This window comes from Diospyros lotus, chromosome 9 (assembly GCF_014633365.1).
Source record: "Diospyros lotus cultivar Yz01 chromosome 9, ASM1463336v1, whole genome shotgun sequence".
Lineage (NCBI taxonomy): Eukaryota > Viridiplantae > Streptophyta > Magnoliopsida > Ericales > Ebenaceae > Diospyros > Diospyros lotus.
The window spans coordinates 35,203,571-35,217,912 of NC_068346.1; the positions used below are offsets into that span (position 1 = coordinate 35,203,571).

The 14,342-nt window shown below is 31.4% G+C and overlaps 1 protein-coding gene across 1 annotated transcript; it reads right to left on the reverse strand.

Annotated features, from left to right (window-relative positions):
- Positions 1-204: 204 nt before the first annotated feature.
- Positions 205-3,314, reverse strand: LOC127809791 (uncharacterized). Its single transcript, XM_052348888.1, has 2 exons — positions 2,966-3,314; positions 205-1,827 (listed from the first exon to the last, which is right to left on the reverse strand). Exons 1-2 carry the CDS (start codon positions 3,014-3,016, stop codon positions 472-474), a joined length of 1,407 nt encoding a protein of 468 aa, XP_052204848.1. The 5' UTR covers positions 3,017-3,314; the 3' UTR covers positions 205-471.
- Positions 3,315-14,342: the final 11,028 nt, after the last annotated feature.

Sequence of the window (14,342 nt, forward strand, 5' to 3'; positions counted from 1 at the left end):
TGTAACAGTGAGAACTCTCCTCAAGTCAACATATTGGATAGGAACAATATAGAAAATAGCTTATTAACAAGTTGTATTGCACACTATGCAGACACCATGAAGGACGTCTTCTCATGTTGTTTGATGCCCAGATCAAAACTGTAAATAGTATTAATAAACACAAAGATATGCAGCATGCCATGCATCATTTCAATTATAAGACAATTGAAAAGATCTTGTTTATTGATCATCACTGACAGCATAAAAACACAAATTATACACACGGGACTTGAATGAAATCAGAAAACATCAAAGAATTGAACAAATCATGAAGATATATGGTCTATGTAACAAACATCAACTACTCACACACGCAAGCTAAATGGAACACAGCAAACAACATACACTGCTCAATCAAACAAATGGACTATACATGAGGCAACAAGGAAAGGTACCAGGCTCTGTAAATCCTTGCATTTTTCTATTTTTGGGTCATTGTCCTGGTGAATTATTTGTCTTGACATCACTACTCCTGGTTCCTGAAGAAACCATCTTCGACTTTCCAATGATAGCTTTCTTTGCCTTCACGAGTGATTTCTTTACCTTTGCTATAAGGTTGTTTGATTGTTTTGAAGCAGGTTCAGCTGGAGCCTCTTCTTTAGCAGGTTCTTCTGAAGCTTTTGTGTCGTCATGATCCTTGAACTCTGAAGCTGGAGCATCAGGTTTTGCATTCTTGCCATCTTCATTTTCCTTCTCCAAGTTAGCCTCTCCAGTCTGTACAGTTTCCTCTCCTTTCACTTCTGTCCTTGGTTTCTGGGGCTCTTCAACCTTTCCATCCGCCTGTCCACTTTTCTTGGCATCAACTGACGTATCAGCAATCCCATCTTTTACTATCTCCGTTCCATTTTCAGCAACCAGATCGATGTCTCTTGAAGAATCCTCTCCTTCCAGAGATTTTTCACTGACCTCAAGCGTGGAAATGGAGCTATTCACCTCCCCATTGTTGTTTGTTTTAGGCTCCTGGGACTCCTCAACTATGACTCTTTTCTCTTCTTCAGTTTCAACATTCTTTTCCTCGCTCCCCAATTCAGCCTTTGGTTCCACAGCTTGCTCTTCCACTAGCCCTTCTACTAGATTGGTTTGATTCAATTCTTTCCCTTCATTATCTGCATCTGTATGTTCTGAGACAACAGCATTTTCCCTTCCATCTCCATTTGTGTCATCGTGAGCTTCCATATCGGTAGATTTAATTTGGTCTGAACTTTCAGTTGGCACAGGTTCCTGTTTAGCAGTTTCCCCCTCTTCCAACGCGATATCCTCCATCTTACCGGCTGCAATTTCAGCCTTCACGTCATCAACTCGTTCAGCCACTTCAGGCTGTTCTTGTGGCTTGTCTTCCACACCAAGAACCGGTCCCGAAATTTCTTCCTTGGTAGACACAGCCTCTGAATGTTTAATATCTTCCGCTACAGCTGCTTCTCGTTCTTCAGCTGATTGTTCAAGGGCATCGTTTCTCATCAGCTGCTCGTCTGGTTGCTTCTCTAGAGCTTCCACTGACGGTTGTTCTTGCAGCTTCTTTCCAGCAGATTCGCTTGCCGGTTGCTCCTCCTGTAGTTGTTTTTCAACAGAAACAATTGTTGGTTGATGCTCTGATTCTGGGATAAGTATTGTGTTTGATTTAGCTTCAACACAAACAGAAGCATCATCATCAGATCCCTTTACATCTTCTTCAGCTGGAGAAGGCTCAATCTTCTTATCCTCTTCTATCTTTTCTTCTGATTTAGATGAAAGGGTTGGCTGGGTTGGCGGTTCCTCAGTTTTCGCCTCTTCATTCACCCTCTTAACTTGCTGCAGTGATTGGAAAACTAATCAGAATCAAGCTAAAAGGCTGTAAAGCAGAACTTAGCATCCATAATCCGTACTATCTGTTGTGTAATATGAATTTGGGGTCCTTGAGTGACTAAGGTTAGATCCCTCTGTTCAAGACCTCGGAAAGTAATCAAAAAGCCAAAGATTTTATTGGAATTGATGCAAGACATATGAACATAGAAATTCAAGATTGCATCTGCATAAAGTGGGGCAGAATTCATAGAAGATGAAAAGACATGATGATTTTATGCATTTTAAAAAGTCGAGGACATGGATTCCTTTGGTTTCATGAATGTACTATGAATATGAACTTGAATTGTAGGAAACTGAAAACCCATTACCCGGAAGGCCAAAAAAAAAAAGAAAAAAGAAATTGAAAAGCCATTAATTGTTTATTCATGGAATTGAGACACATTCCAACATTTACACTAGAAATTGAAAGTAATGACTCAAAATTCATAATAATTTTATACTAGAATTATTATAAATGTATTTCTCAAGTCAATTTGTAGAAATTATTTGTCCATATATGTCCTAATTTCTAAATATCATATTTGGAAGGTAGAAACATACACGCAGAAATATGTATTATATATACATACAGAGAGGGAGGGAGAGGGGGAGAGAGAGAGTCTTCTCTGCCAGTTTTTCCAAGTAGAAAAATACTTTCCAGGAGATAGAATCTTGAAATGGAAATGATAGTAGCCTTGTAAAGCTATTAAGGGTTCCTCAATTTCATATCAATATACAGCAATATTCTCCAAAAGTGGAAACAAAACTAGAATAACAATTTAACTTCATGATAGAGATATTCGAGAAATGGCCTATAAACCCTCCTATCTAATAGGGTTTTGGACATGGGTATTCTCCAAGAATCCATAATCATGCCCACTTATCATCGGCTAAAATTGATTCATGAAAAAGTAGTGTGTGTATATATATTTATAATAAACCATATCAAAGTGGGTTTTTAACAGGCATATAATCATGACTTAAATCCATCAATTTCTGCCCATAAGATGAACATGTAAACTAAACATGAGCTAGTTTTTCCAAAACACCTTTATCCATAGAATGAGAATAAAGAAGAATCAAAGCAAAGAAACAGAGAGTTTACCTCTGGGGGGGCAGTAGAATGGTCCGATAGAACAGTGGTCTCACTAGCCATGGCAGAATTCAAGAGAGGATGGTGGAGTCTTCCAAATGCTTTGGGGGGGACAGATGGAAGAGGAAAGAAAGGGAATGAATTAGTGAAATGACTGGTAACAGCCAAGAGAAGCTCAAAAGGTGATTGAATGGAAGAAAGCAGATAAAAAGAGAGGAAAAGAGTGTGGCTGATTGATGCTCACATGAGAGATGATCTGTCTTCAATGAGTGAGAGAGAGAGAAGAGAGAGAGAGAGGGATGCATTCATTTAGCAAGAAAAGGAGGTGATGATGAGGAAAAAGAAAGTCCCAGAACTAGAAATGACAACGGTGGTGCAGTTGTCATTCCTAAAGTGACAAGCTTTAAGGTGGGTTCCATGCCTAAGCCTAATGGGTTTTATTATTATTGTTATTGTTTTTGGGTTATTTACGTGAAAAATGTGTGTGTTGATCATTTCCTTGATTCCTACAATTGTTTCTCATTTTGGTGAATTTTAGGTTGTCAAATTATGATAATGATATATATATATATATGAGTATTGTTTTCGATTTCTAAAAAAATAGTGAAATGATCGAAAATTAAAAATTTCAAGTTTAAGTATTATGTCATGTGCAGGACTTAAATGATTGTCTTAACGTATGCCAATTGTTATTTAAGAATGAAACGGGATTAGCATAAAAGCAAAAGAGGATCAGCATAAGATGATAGTATTCTTAAATATTATACCATTTTTTACATATTAATTAAGTTCGGAATTTGCATAAGATGGTGGTGATAATCATTATATATCACCGTCAGGGGTGTTCAAAAAAATCGATGCACCGCGAAAACTGACCAAACCAAATTGAACAGGTCGATTTTTTTTATTTTTTTATTTTGCAGTCCAAAACGGTTTGGTGGTTGTACAAACTGCACGGTTTGCAGTTTGTATAGTTGGCGGTTTGTTTTAAACCAAACTGCCTAAGAAAATATAAAAAATATATTATTATAAAAATCACTCTAACAGTCCCTACAACCCTTATTATTATAAAAATCACCTTATATTTTTATAATAATATATAACAAGTTTATAATAATATATAACTATTATAATTGTCAACGAATTATAATAGTTTATAATAATATATAATTATTCTTTCTAATATTTTTATAATATATTATATATTATCAATAGTTATTTTCAAACCGCGATAAATCGCACCAAATCAGATCGCAAATGCAGTACAGTTTGGTGCGGTTTGGCCGCACCCAAACCAGATCGCGGTTTGGTTTGATCAGAAAATCGTACTAATAATTTGACTTACTGAAAATGGTTCAGACCGGTCAAACCGCATCGTGCATACCACTAATAACCGCCTCCCAATGATGATTAATAAACAATTGGGTGATTAGCTAACATGCCAACAACTAAATACAAGTGTTATATTATTGAAATATTATAAACCAAATGAAACTCAAACACCCCCCTCCACACGTGCACTTATAATCTTGGGACTCATTTACTACTTAAATGTTTTGAGTTGGTATCTACTCTACAGTTAATTATTCAGCATTTATCATGAGCACGATAACTGGTTATAGAAGATATTCAGACCATATTTTTGTTCTGAATTTGCATTTTTAAAGAAAAAGAAAATAATAATAATTTCATTATTTTAAATAGGCATGTGGAAAGGATTGGGCCGCTACAAGATTGGATCATGCCATAATATAGCTCCAAATGAACAGTATTGGGCCGGGCTAAGCATAGCTCAATGGCCACTCAGGCCCACAATGCAGTTCCCCCAGCCTATGGGAGTTCATTACAAAAATATTATTTTTTAATTAAAAATTTGAGTTTTGCTAACGAAGGCCTATATTTTTTGACTCCTATATTTTGAACCATTTTTTTGTGGCAACTTAATTTTTTTTTTATTTTAATTACACCCCTAAATTTACATTTTTTTATACAAAATCATTTCAACTATATGGACCAATATGACTAATTCAACCAATAAAGGTGATCATCTGGAACAATTAACTCATAATCTTGAAAATAAACTTGATTTTGACTATGCATTGTGACACCTCCAAGTATAAAAAGTCCAATAGTTAGTATAATGTTTTTGACTTAAGGGACGTTAGTATAATTCTTAAAATATGAGAAGCATATGTAGTAATTTAATAAAATTCTAAATTTGTTAACTGTAATTTACCCAAAAATAGAGACTACAAAATAAAGTGAGATTAAATAAGTATAATAAAAAAAGGAAAATATCACTTGTTAGTGGTAAATATTCCAAATTTGTTTCCTTCATTTTTCAATTTATGCTATGATTATTTATATGGGCTCTGCTCTGCTTTTCTTTAAGGGCTTATTCATTTTTCGTGAATGAGTTGGGCCCGGCCTGGCCCATTTATTTTATATGCAATGGTTGTAACCCACTAACTAAAAATCATAAATTTATATTCTTATTTTATTTAAAAACCCAAAAATCATTCCACTCTCTTCAACAAAATAGAGAAAAAGGGAGAAATATTTCCGTCAAATGGGTAAATTTTTGGTGACCCTATTTCCCACGATATTCTCTTTTATATTCTTTTAAAGTCAAGTTGGTCTCCTTAGTTTGTCGTAACATATCTTATTAATTTCAACTTAGCCTATATGATGACTTTAGTCTCTTACAAGTAAAGAAAGAGATGAGAAAGAGATATTTAGCTCATCTAAACATTCTTCACACTCGTTCTTCCTAATTGATTGACTAAAACATTAAACGCTAAACCAAAAGATCTAACCTCGCCTTCTTTTACAAGTACTCGACCTAATAATGGTCCCCAGATTATCAATTATTTCAACATTTGATTTTACATCATAAGATTGGTATTATATCTTGTAAATGATTATTATTGTTGGCTTAGTTTGCTCTCTCAGTAAAAACAAAGTCAAACGGCTTGATTGATGATATAAGAAAAGAAAATGGTGATGAAGGTTAATTACTCTATGTTAGAATTCTTTGTATTTTTATGTAAATGGGTTATTATTAATTAAAATTTTGAATTGTGAAAAAATAAATTAATAAAATCAGTCAAAGTCTACTAAAATAATCCAATCAAGTTTCCAAGTTTAGGTCCATCTCAAGATTTAATTATATGCGATACAAGAAAGTGTAGATAGCCTGCAAGCTATTAGGGCACTTAATGAGAGGCATATTTAAAAAAGCTTTTATATTAAGTCACATGTCTATCTAGGACGTAATAGTTTTCTATTTAAATAGAAAACTGTAGTTGTTTACCTGATTAATAACTTTAATACAATCAATGAAAAGTGAGAGTATTTAGTCTGAACGCCGTGAATTTTTTCACATTGATTCAATCTCAGCAACGTCTACTAGCAATTCGCCTATCCAGTATTTCAATAACCCTCTTTTAATTTGTTTTCAACATTAAATAACAAATTATATCCAACAAAAATACGATCTAAACGGTTTTTTTTTTGTTTTTTTTTTTTTTATGAAAACTAATGATCATTCATAGACCTAGGAATGGGATGAAGAAGCAATTAGAATTGATCAACCTTTTGTCAACATTAATCCCCTTATAAACCACTACTGTGCTTGATCTTTTCCCAGTTTGTGGACCAAATTTTCTTAATTAGATGTGGGGGATGAGTTGATCTCATGTAGAGATGGATCTGATCTTGATGAAGCAGCATTGGGCCAAAACCCCCCCAAAAAAATTATAATGTCCCTTTGAAGAACAAGGGCACTTTAATTAATTAGGTAGCATCCATGGATGGATCAACTGACAAGACTCAACCAACGACTTCCCCTAAGTAACAATGAGTTACTGCATTTTAGGGCACAAAAGCTGTCCTAAAAATGGAGGGTTACCATGATGTTAAATTAATTAACAGTTTAAAAGCCCTCCATTAAAGCATAAGTAATGATTCAGGGCAGGGGGACAAAGGGGAAGATTTCAACCAGACAAAGCTGCTTTTAGAGAAATTGTAGCTTTAGATAAGGGATATGATTAAAGAGCCCTAAAATTCCCTCACTGTAATCCTGCCTTGTTCTTAAAGTCAATCCCCACTAAGCCCTAAGGTCCCTTGCTTTCTTCTCAAACCCTAAATTAGAATTTAGTTATTTAATTAACCCTCTCCTGATACAAGGCTGGCTGATGATGGTTTAACTACTAATGATTGTTTTGAGATCTTAAGTTTCCATCAACAGTGGTTTTGCTGGGGGGACATGCTGTGTGATCATCATTCATCAGTTGACAAGACAAAAAGATAGAAGGATGTATGAATGGGTTTTAGTTGGTGATTTAACTAATTCTCATGAGATATCCATGTGATTATGTTTCCTGCTCACTGTTGTTAATGGTCCAACCATATGATAAATTATTATTATTGTTATTATAATAGATTAGATGTATTTTAGGGTCTTCTCAAATGGACCCCCTAATTAAACTCCATCAACATCAATGTTCCCACTAACAATGTGGCATGTTTCCCCCAAAAAGTTTCAAATAATGATTTAAATAAATTCTTATGCTCCCCAGTTCTTCTTTCTTTTCTTTTTCTTTTCTTTTTGAACTTTTTTTCCCATGTTATTAGTAACAGGTGCCCAGCATATCAAGCGTTAGATTTTTGTAAGAGCAAAGTTTTCATCTCCCCCCAAATTGTACTTTGATAATTAAGTTAGTATTCGACAAAATATAATATCTAAGTTAAAAAGTGTGTTCATGTCTACTTTTTAAAAATTATACTATTTATATAGTTCGACCCCCAACGGACAAGTAACATCTTCAAGGAGATTATCACCCTTAATTGTCGAGGGAGATCCCTAACTAGCGTGACCAACACGAGATTTTTGAATCAAGTAGGAGAATACTCAAAGCAACTTCAAAGAGCATTGAAGGGACGCATATCAAGATCTTTGATTACCTTTCCACAAAATATGTATTACATCTGCATTTATTTTTATTGACAGTCAAAGAACAAAAGACCCTAATAATTTTACAGGTTAGTAAATAAAAACAAACAGGAATGAGATCGTAATTTGACCATCTCGACACCCTTTTTGTCCTCCAAGGAAAAAGAAATAAAATTATTCTCTTTAAAAAGCTAGCTTTAAATGACTGTAGGGTGGTCCTTATCCCATCTTCTATATGTTCCCTTCACTTTTGCACAACATGTGAAGTTCAATCCGACCTTAAAATTAATCACTTTTGGGGAAAACAAAAAGAGCAAGTTTCAGAGGGAAGGGATGAATTGAGAGAGAGATGGATTCATCCATAATGGAAGAAACAAAAGAAGAGAGAAAAACAACTGTTTGATTAGATGTGGTTAATGGGCACAACTATTTGTTTATGCTGCTTTGCTTTATGCTAATCTCTTTTTAATTGTATATATATATACATATATTATTGTAAATGTTCTTTCATGATCAGATACATCAAGGTTTCTAATTAAGAAGGGCAAATTAATTAACAATATATATATGTATACATATGTATGTGTCTAAGGGGTAAATTACCTTTAAGGCCTATAAAGTTCGGCAAAAAGATAAAAATATTTTTATATTTGAAAAATGATAATGAATTTTCGTGACTTTATAAGTCGAATTACATTTTTTTTCTTTACCATTGTTAAGAGTGTTAGTATGATTAAAATACCATTGCTTTTTTTTTTTTTGTCTTCTCTTTATTCTCTTCATTTGTTTGACAAATTGATTAAAATCTAACAGTTTATTGATTTCTTTTTCTCCCTCTCTATTTAGTAATGGCTGAATGGACGTACAAAAAATGACTATCAAAGAATCAGACTTTAGCTACTTTACCACTTGAGAAAAAAAGAAAGATACAGAAAGAAAATGAGAGTGTATTTTCTTCGTATTAAAGTTCTCATATATAAAAAAAAGTGCATATAAATTAAACCCATTGTTATCTTTTCGAGCTAGGAAGAATAATATATAAATATATATATATATATTAAAAATACTATTTAGACACTCATTTACGATACTTCTATAACACTCGTATATTGATGTGTTTTACATTAATATTGTAAATATTCAAATAGTATTTTTCATGAAATAATCCTCATAAATTAACGTGACACACACAAATTTATAACAATTCTTTGTAAATTTATAATGGTATTATCCAAAATTAATAATAAATCTACTCAAAATTATGAATTATTATTATTTTATTATAAATTATTATTAATTTTAAATACAATTATTATGAATTTAAATAAAATTTATATAAATTCATAAATGTTTATAAAAATTATTTAAAAAAATACACACAGAGAGAGAGAGTGAGAGAGAGAGAGAGAGTTGATGTTTCTTGTCAAGTAGTTGTCCTTGCATTGCAAGCTAGAGAAGGTGCTTTTTCTTTTTTATTTTTAATTTATTTTTGGGGGCCTTAGAGGATAGAGTTGATTGGGCCGGGGGGGCTTTGAAATGATCAATAATTAAAAGGGCACTTCCACTTGCAGTTGTTCAATTCAAGGGCACAGATTATGTCTCCCTTGATTTCAAATAACCATTCAATTACATTAATCCAATCCCATCTTTATCTTTCATCTATTTCATTTCAATCCCCTTTATTCCCACCCTCCAATATGACCAAACTCTCTCTATTGGAACCCATATTTGACTATTAATGATGCTTAGGAGATTAACAAGTATAATAAGCGTATCATTTCGAGAGCGACTGTTTCTTAATATATTTTTTAATGATTAAATTAGTACTCGAGAAGTTAAGATGAATATTAGAGAGCTTGTATGGATCTAAATGTAAGAAAGAATTATTTATTGACATTTTTCTTTTTATATAAGTTAAACTCTCAATGTTTGAGAGAATTTTTCGACATAAACATCCTTTGAGATTGTCGAGTGAGATCCTTGATAGGATTATCTCCCAAGATTCTCAAACTATAGAGTAAAATATCTCAAGTGTGACCGTTTTCTCAAATAGCAAAAAATCATATAGATCACTTGTCACATTATACCTAACAAGACACGTGACACGTTATAATTGGTGAAACACGCGACATATGATTATTCGAATCTCTTAAAGAGGTATTGAGGGGTGACTTTATAAATAAATATAGAGTCGGGTTCTACTATTCGAGTATGAATAAAATATCACATTTGTAGTCTTTCGAATAAAATGATATGGATTTAAAGAATTATTTAGTGTTGCTAAATGGTGAATATAGATATTAAAATTGAATAAGTTAAATTTTAATTTCTATATATGATTAAGCCCTATCTAATCCTCACATATATTAAGGAACCTTCTTGGAAACTTAAATTTATACATTAATAGCTACAAGCCAATGGATATATCGATGCGATCTGTACAGCTTTCTACAACTTCTCACTTTGGTCTTATCAATTTCCCTCTTGGCTACTCCTGACAATATACTAAACATTAATTTCCTTAAAGTATTCGAAACATTTTCCTAAAATTCCCACCCTAAAATTAAAGGTTTTTATAACCCGCACAAGAATAGTCCAAATATGAATTTTGTTAAACACCTTTTTTGGTATGTGATTGGGGCAGGGGCGAATCCAAAAATCTATATAGAAGGGTTAAAAAATTTTTTTTGAGGTATAAAATTACACATCACAAATTTTGAGGTGGGCTAAAATTTTTTTAACTAAATTATTAATAAAATTTATTATTTTTATATTAAAAAATTATTTTTAATTATGAGCTATCATGGACTAATCATGCATGGATCCGTCCCTAGATTGGGATATAGTCAAGACGTGAAATCAGGAGTTCAAGTCATACTAATTGAGTATACTCATTAATGACCGAGACACCATATCTTCTCAAGTGGTGAGTTCAGACGCCTTCAAGTGGTGTTCAAATTGGCTCATTAGAACCTTGCCACATGTTGGTTTCTCATTGGTCCATGTGGCGCTTCAATATAATTAGCTAGTAGATTAAGAGTTCTTCCACAAGGTTAGATAAGCTTATAAAATGGAGATTAAAAGATTAAAATATCCTCACATACATTTCATTGAAAAAAGTGTAATACCAATTTATATTAGGGTCATACCCTTCACGAATAATTTATATCTTTTTATTTTTTTGTATTATTTTTATTTTTTTAATAATAATAATTCTAATAGATAATAAGCCGACATAAAAAGGTTCGTCACATATTCTATTATTAGCAAAGCCCCACGTCCTTTTCCTTATGTGAATATTTTATTCATTTTGTTTATAATTTCTTTTCCATGGTGACAACAAATTTTGGGGCCACCAAACTTGATTAATATTTCATCATCCAACCCCCATAAGTCGTACTATCTTCATTGCAAATGCATATACACACGCGATCACATTAAAACCCACAAATATTAGTCGTTTAAGGATAAGGTCCAAGAACAAATATTCGAACCCATCAACAATATACTCAAAAGATTTTCGAATTATCTCCAAAGTATAGATCGAGCAGTCAAATGAGTAATATGTTAATGTTAATCTAATGAGTTACGAGTTTGATCCTTACCCTGCGCAAAGATCAAAGACCCAAGACTTACAAAAATAGGGATTAAAAAGACTAAAATACCCTCATCCATGTTACATTGCACTTTTTCTAATGCAATGTAGATAAGGGCATTTTAATCTTTTAACCCACATTCTGTAAGTCTCTCTGACCTTGTAGAAGAATTCTTTATAATTTATCTCGCTTAGGGGGCGTTTGTTAAAATAAGCAAGATAAGGTGGTATCAAGATAAGATTTGGATGCTTTCCGGATCAATATATGGAATGATCAAGATAAGATCGGAAACATTCCAATATTTCTATCAAATTGTTTGTTAAATTTTTTAAAATTCACTGATAATTGTATTTTTTCTTTCCATGTATTTGTTAATACATATGATAAGCAACAAGATAAGGATTTTTTTACTAAAATATCCTTATTATCAAATTTATTATTAAAATAGTATTTTATGATTAATATGAATTGTCAAAAAAATTAAGATTAAAATTAAAAATAATATTTTATTTCTCAAATTCATGTCCAAAAATAAATTTAAAAAGAGTTAAATAATATAGAGAGAGAGAGAGAGAAATTTAAATTTTAAAAATCAATGAAATGAATAATCTCATTTAAATTTTAAAAATTGTCAAAACATATACTAATTTAAAAATATATTTAAAAATATTAATTATAAGAGTTAAATAAATAAATTTTTTTAATAAATTTAAATCTTTAAAATGCACTAAATGGCATTAATTATCTTACAAGGGATAAATAAGTAATTCAGCCTTATCTTGAAAGAGCAAGATAAATTTATCCGATGGGGAAAGTCGGATAAATTTATCTTGAAAGGGGGAGATAAGAGATCACGTAAGGTCTTTTTCGAAAATGGTCAAATAAGATTAACAAACACGTTAGAAATACCAAACATCCGGAATACTTCCCATATCTAACATTTTCTCCCTCTTATCTTTGTTAACAAACACCCCCTTAATGTAATCAAGGGCACGAGCATTGGGAGCCAAACTATCATCCCATAAGACTTTCAAATTCAATGCTACATATAATAAATTATATAAGATTTAATATAAAGTATCACTTCAAACATTAAATTCAAGTATCTAAATAATATTTTTATTATTTTTATTTTCAAAACATAATTTAAAAAAATAGGTCATTTTTCATCCATTTGTGAAGGTGAGATCCTTGATAGTAGAAGAGTCAAACTATGTATTTTTACCATAATCTAATTTATCTTAAAAATATGACATTAGTCATTATTTAAAAAAAAAATGGTTAAGATATGGTAAATATATCTTTATTTTTAGATAATGTGTATTTATTTTTTTTTTTAGATATAAAATATTTTTATTAATTGATAAAATATGATATATTTATCGTTAATTAATATAAATATTTTATAATTAAAAATAAAATACAATAAATAAAAGGTATCTTCGTACTAGCAAATTGTACGGTGAACAATTTTCCTTGGTGTCGGTGCGAAAGCGAAAATGAAACGGTACTATTGAAAGCAGCGGCAGCTATCCTTTTCTATGAGCCTGCCAGGCTGCCACCCAACTTTCAACTTTGGATGACTAAGTCAAACCTTGGATTAATACAAGACTCAATACATCCTTCCTTAATAATTAAAAAGTATAGTGTATAAATGATATTATTAAAAAAATTTATCGGAACAAAACGTTAATACATGTATAAATATGCTCGTTTTTGTAAGTGATGCCACGTAAATAATTGATTGAGGGTATTTGAATAGATTGACTAATTTTTTGTACTCCCACAATAATTAAAAAATATAACGTTTAATTCTTAATGTGTAAGATATCAAAATTTTATATCTCAGTTATTAAAAAGTATTGCTTTAAGTCCTTATTTGAGACACAAAAAATGATATAAATAAGAAAGTGAAAAAGCGATGAAACCGAGTTTAATAAAGAGAAATGATGGAGATTAATTATAATATTTTATTTTGTGATTGAGAATATGAGAATATAACGTTTTTTGAGTTATGGATTTAAAGTTTTAGACATTTGGGATTTAGGGGTTTTTTTTCAAGTTACAAGTAATTTAGCCTTTTCCCACCAAGGTAAATTTTATTCTGATGTGTCTTGTGACTTGACTTTTTTATGATATGTCACTTTTTTTTTTTTTTTACGTGTATGTTTTATATGACACAAATAATAATTTTGTTTACTCTCATTTAAAGTAAGAATTCTAAGTAACAATTTTTAATATTTGAGATATTAAATATTGACGATTTGCACATTAAAAACTAAATACCATAATAAATTTAGGTCTTAGATTTCAATCTCGAAAGATTCAAAACAAATTGGGAAGATTTGCTACTAATCCTAATCTGACCCCATGAATCACCCATGAACCCATAACTGTCAAATTCGAAAATCTCAAAGATTAACACAGAGCATCTTATCTTGCACAATCCATATAATGAACAAGATCTCCATAAGTAAATCTATTTAATTCGACTTTCTTATATATAACTCCAATAAATTTAATTAAATCGAGTGCTAATTTACTTTGTTCATATTGTGTCTCCAAACCCTGAATCTCATACTTATCATGAGAAGTAAACCATCACTTAAATCACTCTTAAAAAACTCCAAAATCTCTAGTTTTTTTTTATATGTAAAACATTACAGAAAATATTCACACTAAAAGGCATGAGAAGTTTGGATCCCGTGAGTTTATATTTTTTTTCTACAAATAAGAATTTCATTGAAAATAACCAAAAAAAAACGTCTTATCGCTTTAAGTTAGAGCAATTTCGAACCTCATAATAAAAGACCAAATTAGAAGATCTAAATAATTAATA

Excerpts from the sequence above, each read along its gene's own strand:
- LOC127809791 (XM_052348888.1), bottom strand. The coding sequence starts at position 3,016 with ATGGCTAGTGAGACCACTGTTCTATCGGACCATTCTACTGCCCCCCCA. Across the intron at positions 1,828-2,965 it reads ATTCTACTGCCCCCCCAGAG|CAAGTTAAGAGGGTGAATGA; the intron begins GTAAACTCTCTG and ends CAATCACTGCAG.